The sequence below is a fragment of the Herpailurus yagouaroundi genome, unplaced genomic scaffold (genome assembly GCF_014898765.1).
Source record: "Herpailurus yagouaroundi ecotype Mexico unplaced genomic scaffold, PumYag 215, whole genome shotgun sequence".
Lineage (NCBI taxonomy): Eukaryota > Metazoa > Chordata > Mammalia > Carnivora > Felidae > Herpailurus > Herpailurus yagouaroundi.
Window position 1 is genome coordinate 9,039,810 of NW_024412446.1, and position 9,958 is coordinate 9,049,767.

The 9,958-nt window shown below is 44.9% G+C and overlaps 1 protein-coding gene across 1 annotated transcript in view; it reads left to right on the plus strand.

Moving 5' to 3' along the window:
- The window catches only part of VPS53 (VPS53 subunit of GARP complex), a 135,172-nt gene that overhangs the window by 69,936 nt on the left and 55,278 nt on the right, over positions 1-9,958 (plus strand). Inside the window, exon 12 of the mRNA XM_040455461.1 lies at positions 4,811-4,912. Coding sequence (XP_040311395.1) covers positions 4,811-4,912 — 102 coding nt within the window. The remainder of the gene's footprint in view (positions 1-4,810; positions 4,913-9,958) is intronic.

Sequence of the window (9,958 nt, forward strand, 5' to 3'; positions counted from 1 at the left end):
AGCAATCCGAAAATGTTTCCTTAGAGTAATACATGCTTTGCCTCCTAGGCACACACTCAAGAGAATTGAAAATTCTCCTGTGTTTGTATAAACACTTTACGTGAATGTTCATGGCAGCACTATTCACGATAGCCAAAAAGTAGAAACAACCCAAATGTCTATTAATGGACAAATGGAGAAGCAAAATATGGCATATCCGTACAGTGGAATATTATTCAGCAAAAAAAAAAAACAAAACAAAACAAAACAAAAACTGAAATACTGATATATATTATAGGATTAACCTCCAAAACACTGTACTAAGTGAAAGATGCCAGACACAAAAGGCCACATGTTATATGATTCCATTTATATGAAATGTTGGGGATGGGCAAATTCATAGAGATGGTAAATAGATTAGGAGTTACCAGGGATTGGGGGAAGGGAAGGATTGGAAGTGACAGCTAATGGGTATGGGGCCTCCTTTGGGGTAAAAACGGTTCTGGGACTAGATAGTGGTGATGGTGGCACAGCTTTGTGAATATACTGAAAATCACTAAATTTTAAGTCACCAAAAATGATGACTTTTATGTTAATTATGTATCACAGTTTTAAAATACTAAGCGTTTTAGAAAATACCGAGTTTAGTTATAAATCATCTTCACTCTTCAGATAATTTGTCTACCAAAAAAAGAGAAGAGAGAAATAGCTATTAAACCTCAAACAGAATAAAATATTTTAAAAGGACAACCTCTTCCTTCTTAGTTGCCCTAAATCCCTCCCCCCGGGGATGTCCACTGTTTAATAGCTTGAGACCCTCCAACAAGCATACACGCACAAACGCACAGGTTTCTTTGTTTTGTTTACAGAAAATAGAAAATGTTGCCTGTGTGTCCAAAGAAGATTTTAGTGAGTGTTTCCCATCTGACCAGGATTTATTCACAAAGTTTTTCAAGGCCGCTGTTTGGGCAGAGCCTTAGGAAAAGATGAAAAATTGAATCAGACAGGTGCCTACGGTCTAGCGGAAAAAGGAGACAATGTGTAACAGTCACAGTGTAAGATACGAGCATGGTGTACCAAGAGAGGTCCCAGTGATACTAAAGCAGGTGTGCAGAGCCCTGTGTTTACAGGCCTATCAACTGGAGCCTCCAGGTCATCTCTTTAAGGACGAATCAGGAGTGGGGCTGAAGTAAAGCATTTACGGAATAAGAAGTACAGAAATTGGGGAATTTTCGTCCTGTAACTGAAAGCTTTCTCCTCTAGGGAGAGGAAGCAGATTGGTCTTAAATTTCAGAGTGCCTTCTCTGATCACTTGAAGTGTCCAGCTAGGGCCTCAGGAAAGCATTTGTGCAGCTGGACCCCGATGCAGACACACTACTTACTGACTAGAGTTCTCTCTTCCAGTAGTAAATTAGACAGGTTGGCCGGCCTGTGCACCTTATTGTTTTGGAGGTGTTGGGAACGCCATGTGGTTTAGTTAGGAGGAATTAACTTTCTATCTGAAGAATTTTTCTTTCCTGTACGGACTTGAAATCGACTGTCCTCATGGCAAAAAGAATGAATTCTTGTAACATTGGAAAGTCGTTCATTTCTTGGCAATTTTTTTTTTGTTTTATTTAGCGGCCCCAGAGCTCATGGACTGTGTCATTTGAGTTATTTCTAATCTAAACCCAAACCTGTAATTCTTTATGGCCTACGACAGCTGCAGAGCAGAAATGAGAGGCGTGGTGTGGTTGGCTCTGACAACAGGGCTCTTGCATAGAAGGCTTCAGTTGTGCTGGTGATTGCTGGCTGCAAAGATTTAGGCTTTCATCACTGCAGGTGAAATTGAGCGCTAAACTAGCCTTCCAAACAGCAAGCGTCTATATCCGCCCCTCAGGGCTTTCTCCTCCCTTTACCATAGAGGAAGGCAGCAGCTCAGCACCTGCCTGTGCCTTTGTAATTTGATGAACCCATTATTTTCATTTCCTGGAGATAGCCCAAAAAGGCAGAGAGTAGGGACAAAATCCTATTTGTGATTAAAGGAATTCTTTTTTTTTTTTAAGTTTATTTATTGGGGGGAAGGGGCAGAGGGGAGGGGGGGAGAGAGAGAGAATCCCAAGCAGCCTCTGCCCTGTCAACGCAGAGCCCAACACTGGGCTTGATCTCATGAACTGTGAGATCATGACCTGAACTGAAATCAAGCCTAACTGAGCCACCCGGCTGTGAGATCATGACCTGAACTGAAATCAAGCCTAACTGAGCCACCCGGACGCCCCTAAAAGGGAATCCTTTCTACCACACTTCGTAGCCCTGTGCTCCCACTTCTTCCCCGTCTCAGAGATGCTCCATTGAGAGGGGCACAGCCACAGTTCGACCCCCTTAAACACTAATGAGAACCCCCAGCTACTGAGCGTTCCTAGTGCCAGCCGTGGTGTTGAGCCGCTTGGTACACGTGTCATGCTTCACCAACATGGTCTCATTTGATCCTCACGCAGCTCTGTGTGGTGGGCATCGATACCCCTCACAAAGGAAGAGCTGAGGCTTGGAGGAGCTGAGCAGCGTATCCAAGCGATAGAGCGTGGACACAAACCCAGGTGTGTCACTCCCTTAATGGTGACACCAGCCATATGGTTGCTCTGACCAAAAAGTGACTGACCCTTGATTCCTTTCTTGCCTTCACCTGTCACCCAGTCCTCTTGGCTTTATCTCCTAAGAATGTCCCAAATCCGGCTGCCTGTGTCAGTCTCCACAACGCTGGCTTAGTCCAGTCCTGGGTCAGTCTTTGCTTGGAACCCTTGGAACCAGCCTCTTAAACTGGTCTTTGTGCGTTACAGTCCATCCTCTCCACAGCACTGGAATGATCTTCTAAAAATCTAAACTAGATCACATCACTTCCCTTTTTAAAACCCCCCAGTGACTGCCCAGTTGCATTGCAAAGAAAATCTCACCTTTACCATGGCCCACGGAGGTCTGTGATTGGGCTCCTGCTGCCTCTCTTTCTTCATGTCCCCTGTCCTCCTCCCTGTCCCTCGGACTCACCAAGCCTGTTCTAGGCATTGCACAAGGTCCCGTGCTAAGAGTGCTCTTTCCAGATCTTTGCCTGACTAGCTCCTTCTCATTCTGGTCTCTGCTCAGATATCACCTCCTTGAAGGGGCCTTGTCTGATCACCTGTATAAAGAAGCACTTGGAAATATTGTTTGAAAGATACATTGCTTTCTAAAAATAGCCCCGTTCTAAAAACAAACTATTTCGGGTTAAGTTTATAGGGACTTTTTTCCCCGTAGCAGGCAAAGCAGCCAAAGTTTGGAGTGTATAAATTTTAAATGTTTACTTGGTAGTTACCCCATATTGTTTCTCAGCAGGATACTGTAGAAGTCATTGTCCTACTAATGGTTACCTTAAAGCTAATGCATTGATCACAAGGTTTTTCTCATACAGAGTCTTTATCTAGCAACATAACAGCATCTAAGTGTTTGAGCCAAGAATTAAGTAGTTTACATGAGTGTAAGCAGAATGGGCTTAAAGCCTAAACTGGACACTGGTGTGGCTTGTGTTTTTTGTGTTCAAATTGTTTATTTTTTCTGGATTGTTTTTGTTTGATTGTTGTTGTTGGTTTTTTTTCCCCTTGTATCTTCATCTGATATTCTAACACTTAACAAAGTCATTCACTCTGTACAGTCCATGTGCTGTCCCTCTTGGCTTAGAGGTTTAGTTCAAGTTTCTCTGCTGATATATGTGAAAATGTTACATTTAGAAACACCCTCTCCACCTGGCTTCTTGTCTCCAAAGACCCGTTCCTTGCCCCTTCCCCTCACCCCCAGCACCAGCCAATCCCTTTTCTCCTTCTTGTCCACTTAGTTTTCTTTCTGCTAGGACTCCCAGCTCCCTGACATAAACAACATATTCAGGTCAAATTTGTAAAAAAAATTCCAAAGAGCTGCCTCAGTTCTGTTGTTGCCCTGGAATTATCATCACCATTGTCCCTTGTATGTGCCGTGTGCCCCTTCTCCCCTTTTGCACACTTCCTCCCATCTGATCCTTCAGGTAGTCCTGTACCTGTGACCTCAGGCTGCTATGGCTGAGAGAATTTAGGGGATTGGCCAGCGCCGAAGAGTTAGAGCTAAAGCCCATACTTCCTGCCTCCAGCTTTCCCACTAGCCTGTGTTCCCACTCAGGGACATATTTTAACAGAGTATTCATCATCAGGACCTAGGAAGTAATTTTTCCCTAGGAGATTTTGTTGTGTTTCTGGTAATGGGACTTATTTGGGAAGGGACTCCTGTCTATAATCTAGAACATATAAGATTAGCTTTATAGTTTGTTCTTGAATTCCAACCCATCCAGCATTTTGATTCATTCATATTCGGGGAGCAGCTAGTCAATACCAGGCACCAGACAGAGGGTGAGGAAGACAGACATGATCCCTGCCATTACAGAATCTAGTGGGGATAAGACAGACAACTGGGTATTTGCAATATTTTAATAAATACCTTGGTCTGGGGACATACTGGGTAGGATAGAATCATGTAGCAGGGGCATCTAACCCAAACTTGACAGATGGGGAAGGCTTCCCAGAAGAAGGGACTTCTGATTTGAAGGCTGAAGGATGAATGAGAGTTTTAGCCAGATTGGGTTTGGGGTGGGATGGGCAATAAAGTTTCAGGAAGATGCAAGACAGTTTGAAGGCCAGGAGGTGAGAATGTGGTCCATGTCGTCTCCATTCTTGCTCATTACATCAGATTTCGTGATTCAGCTGTTGGAGAGACTAGGAAAAAAGCAGATCGATGGCAAAAGGTATTGAGGGTATACTCAGGTAATACCTGTCTCTTTCTCATGTCTTCTTAACAGAAAAAACTCGAGTCTCCACCCCAATCGACCAATCCCTTCCTGGAAGATGAACCAGCGCCAGAAATGGAGGAACTGGCGATAGAGAAGGGAGACTTAGATCAAGTAAGTCCAGTTTGCATCTCCACATGTGACCTACCCAATGTTTGCTTCCGATTATGGGTCTGCTCGCTCTAAATATGGTCCTTTGGCTCTTGACCACATGCAGAGATGACAACTTTGGTGGTCTTTAGAGAAAGCCTTTATCTGAAAACTGAATGGAAGAACAGCCCGTCCTGCCCACCTCTGTTCCCCAAGAGCTTCCCCACTGGAATGACCGACACACACAAGCTTCATTGGCCCGTGCAGTGCAGCGGTGGGAACTCCTCCCTGCCTTGTCCATCACCTCCTGTGCCTGCCAGCCTAGCCCTCGATGGTGTCCTTGTCTGTCCGGTGACCACACCAGAGGCTCAGCAATCCCCCGTGAAGTTAGCAGCACCATCAGCTAGGAGAGGCCTCCACTCAGTGTAAGCCAAGCACTTGAGGTCTGGAAGCCATCGGGGCGGCCTGGAAACATCCAGGTGACCAATGGCATATTTGGGGAGTTACTTTTCGGAGCACACTAACACTTTCATTTCCTTTGGATTTTCTTTCCAACTCTAAATTTCCTCTCCCTCCATCCTATAGAATGGTGTTTCTGTTTCACTGCCATTTTATGGCAGAGTGGTTAGAGCAATAAATCAGACCTCTTCCTGTCTGGATTAGCGATCCCTTCTTTTTAATTTTCTACACTTGGCTGCTCGAGGATTATTTTATAGTGTTGTTTTGCTCCAGACACCGCCGAAAGGGGGCTGGCTGGGAAGACCAGCCTGGGAAACCTGTAGCCATGCACTTTGCAGCTAATCCTGCATTCCTAGCACGGTGAGGGTAGGTGGACGATCGTGGCAGGAGCCGAGAGAACAGAATTTCCAGGAGCAATTCCGAAGCAATATGGTAGAATGTGTCTGGTCCACTGATTAAATAATTGTAATAACGTGGATACTTCACATTTTCATGGGCTTTATAGTTTCAGATTCTTCTACATGTTCCATTCCATTTCCTCTTCCCAACCCCTGCCTCTCTCTTTGTAGGGTTCTATATATGAGCTGTAGTGCGTGCTGCTCAGAGAGGTCAAGTGATTTGCCCAGGGGTACAGAGTTTGGGTGTGGAAGAGCAAGGACCGAAAGCAAGGTCTAGAAGTCAGAGACTAGAATTCCTTTCCTGGAGCTCTTTCACTATACCAGGGTGTCTCAGTGAAAAGTGGAGAACACAGAAACGAATCCCATGAATACAGGCGGATACATAAACTGGAAGGATACCTCAGGGCTATATCCCAGAGATCTGTGGGATTAGGTATAACTGATTTGAAGCCATCATATCAACTCTTGTGGGAGAAAACAGATTTCTTCCAACTAAAGAAATGCATCTCTCACATTTGGAGAGGAAGGACCCCGATAGGAAAGAGTCTGGACGTAGAGTTCACTTTTCTGGTGTGTCCTCTACCCACACTCCGTCGCCTGCACCCGTTTGAGCTTTGGGTGGTAGTTCTGTTTTCAGGGCTCTGTGTCTTCCCAGTGCTAGTGGCTGCCATGAAAAGTTATCCCTTTAGCCAGTCATCTCTGGATGTCGTTAAACTGGATTATGACAGCAGCCCCGTTACTACGAAATCGGTTTGGTAGATACAGTATGATTTGTCTCCCTCGTGGAACTGTTTGCTCATCCTGGAAGCCAGACGTTATTGTTGTAAGGACGAAGACTGCTCGTTCCAAGGACACAGGACACAGATCCAGGGGGTAGGGCAGAGCCAGACTCTGGTCCGCTGTTAACTGACCATGTGGTAGGTTTTTACTGTCTCTAGACTTACCTAGTTTTTTTCGTCTTTAGAGAGAGCCTGTGGTTTTCAAACTATATTCCTTGGTGCCCCATCCCATGTCACTATGGGGAGTTGGGAGGAGATCAGGGTTCTGAGTCCCTCCAAAACAGAGCAGTTCTGTTCTGAGTCACATCTGTCATGGAATTCTTTCAAACCAGGGGTTTGAGATCTGTTTAAAAAGAAAATACCAAAAACCCCTAGGCTAGATGACCCACCTGCAATTTCCTTGGCCATTGCTTGTCAGTGAGGACACGTGTGCACCAGTGACTAAGGCCTCCTCACATTCCGTCCCCAGCCTCCTGCGGCCTCCCCTGCCCATGTCTTGCTGGTGGTCCATTAAGTGGGAGCTCCAGGATCTCCATCTTCCCAGCCACTTACTGGCTTCTGGAGTTGGGTGCGCAGGAAGCGCGGGAGCCCTGTGGGGCCTCAGGGAGGAAGTCCGCAGGATGCTAGGTGAGCCGAGCCTGCGGTTGTCTGGGGTTACCCAACTCACTGCGTCACTGCATAAGTAGACAATTGGCCCGCAAGGTGTAAGGGCCTCTCCCTGCTCGCTCCTGGAGTGTATGCTGTTGAGAAAGGGGTGTGAACTCGAGAAGAGGTATTTAGTTTGAGCAGTCAGTTGCCATCCTACTCCCAGTGTTAAAAAACGGCATCCGAAAGGGGACTGAAGGTGCCCAGAGACAGAGAAGAAGTGAGGAATTTCTGGTTTAAAAACATACCCTTCTGGTGATCCAAGCAGTTAGATTTAATCTCTTTACACTGGATAGTAATAAAAGGAAATGGGGCCAGCTGCACAGCTCCTTACTGTGACAACAGTAACCTTCTATTATTCCATCTAACTCCGGGAGGAAATAACTTAAACATCTGCGGCTTTTGGACAGAATTCACACACTCAGAAATGCAGCCCGAATGCTACTGCTAAATGACTTAGTATGTACTTTAAGCTGAGAATCAACCCTTTGGGGAGCTGGCCGGTGCGAAGGGAGACGCCAGTTTGAGCTGAAATTCCAGCACCTCTTATCTAAATAGGAGCACAGTCATAAAGCAGCTATAGGCCGGAGGCGGCCCTGTGGACAAAAATCAAAAAGGAAACTTTGGGCAGTCCCTCCCATTATTCCCCTTTTGCTTCCAACTCACACTAAAAACACTGCAAGGGACCAGGAGGCGAGGTGTTGGGTCTCCGCTCCCTGCCAGGAGCGGCATTAGTGGGCAGTCACCTGCCATAGGGTTGGGACGCCCGCACAGTCCGACGATGTTCTGTGGGTTCCGAGTGTTGTTCCATGGGGCCTCATTGAGCACATGGCCTGTGGAAGACTGACCATGATGAGATTGCTGGAATAGCATGTAGCTGTTTTCTTTTATCCCTTAGACTCTGTCTTTTTTTGCGTATGCCGAGCGAGCTCCTCAGACTCTCCTCGACACAGATTTTTATCATATATTGCTTTTGCACACACATAAAAAGGAAAATAAGAGTGAAATAAATAGGTTAAGATACTCCTAAAACAACTTCACAGTCAGAGTCCAAGTCTCCTGTACCACTTTTTAAAAAATCTTTGTATGCTGGGGCTCCTGGGTGGCTCAGTCAGTTAAGTGTCTGACTTTGGCTCAGGTCATGATCTCACGGTTTGTGAGTTCGAGCCCCGCGTCAGGCTCTGACAGCTCAGAGCCTGGTGCCTGCTTCTGATTCTGTGTCTCCCTCTCTCTCTGCCCCACCCTGGCTTGCACTCTGTCTCTCGAAGAAGAATAAATGTTTAAAAAAAAAAAAAAAAAAAAAAAAAAGCTTTGTATTTTTAAATAATTATAAAGTCGTAAGTAGTTGCAGAGTGCAGAGAGGTCCTGTGTACCCATCTCCTCCTAGCTTCCCCCAGCGGTGACAGCTACCATAACTAGTGCATTATTAAATCTGTGAAATTGATTCTAACCCCTGTTGTACTCAGGCTTGGAGGTCTGCATTTTCCCACACTGTTGTCGTCCAGGCCGTCCAGAGCATAGGTGATGTGCCACTGCTTGAGTGCTCCACCACCATCTCTGGGGTTATCTGCCAGGCCGTCCACAGCCATCTCTCAAGCTTTTTATCAAGCTTTTTTATTTCTTGCTTTTTAAAAAGAAAATACCAAAATTAGAGAAAAGTCTTAAGAATATTGCAAGAACTCTCAAGTATCTTTCACCTGGGTTTACTAATTGTTAGCATTCTGCTACATTTGCTTTATCATTTCCTTTTTTTCCTTCCCATTTCTGTCCCCCTCTGTCCCTCTCTCCCCACTTCTGTCTCTCTCTCTCTCTCTTTTGGAACAGTTTAAGGTAGCTGATATCATGTCCTTTACCTCTAAATATTCCTGTGTGCATTTCCTAAGAAGAAGGTCATTCACTTAAATCACCACAGATCGAAATCAGAAAATGTGTTTCAGTGCAGCACTATTACCTAATTTGTAGAGCTGAAATCTCATAATGTAGCCATTCTAAGGCGATAACTTAAACTGTTGTAATTGGAAAATTGCACATAAATTAGTGAACAAAACTAAATTCAAAATATACACGTTGATTTAAAACATGACAACATCTAGAGTGCCTGGATGGCTCAGTCGGTTAAGCGTCCGACTCTTGATTTCAGCTCAGCTCATGATATGGTGGTTTTTGGGATTGAGCCCCATGTTAGACTCTGTGCTGGCAGCATGGAGCCTCCCTGAGATTTTCTCTCTCTCTGCCCCTCCGCTGCTCATTCTCTCTCTCTCAGAATAAATAACCTTTTTAAAAAATTAATTTAAAAAATACGACAACATTCTATATTACATAAGTTATATTCCAGTTTATAATTAGCAGAAGGTATCCTGCAGATGTATGAATATTTTGGTCAAGGGAAGAACATGTAAATAAAGGGGATAATTATAATCCTTATAATGATTATATTTTATTAATAAAAAGATACTTGGGTGTTGTGGCTATATTTCCTAAGTCTAAAATCAGGACACCTAGTCTTAAAAAAGTTAGACAAATCAGATTTGCCTCTTCATTTAAAAATCACCTTATTGGGGCGCCTGGGTGGCGCAGTCGGGTAAGCGTCCGACTTCAGCCAGGTCACGATCTCGCAGTCCGGGAGTTCGAGCCCCGCGTCAGGCTCTGGGCTGATGGCTCGGAGCCTGGAGCCTGTTTCCGATTCTGTGTCTCCCTCTCTCTCTGCCCCTCCCCTGTTCATGCTCTGTCTCTCTCTGTCCCAAAAATAAATAAACATTGAAAAAAAAATTAAAAAAAAAAAAAAAAGA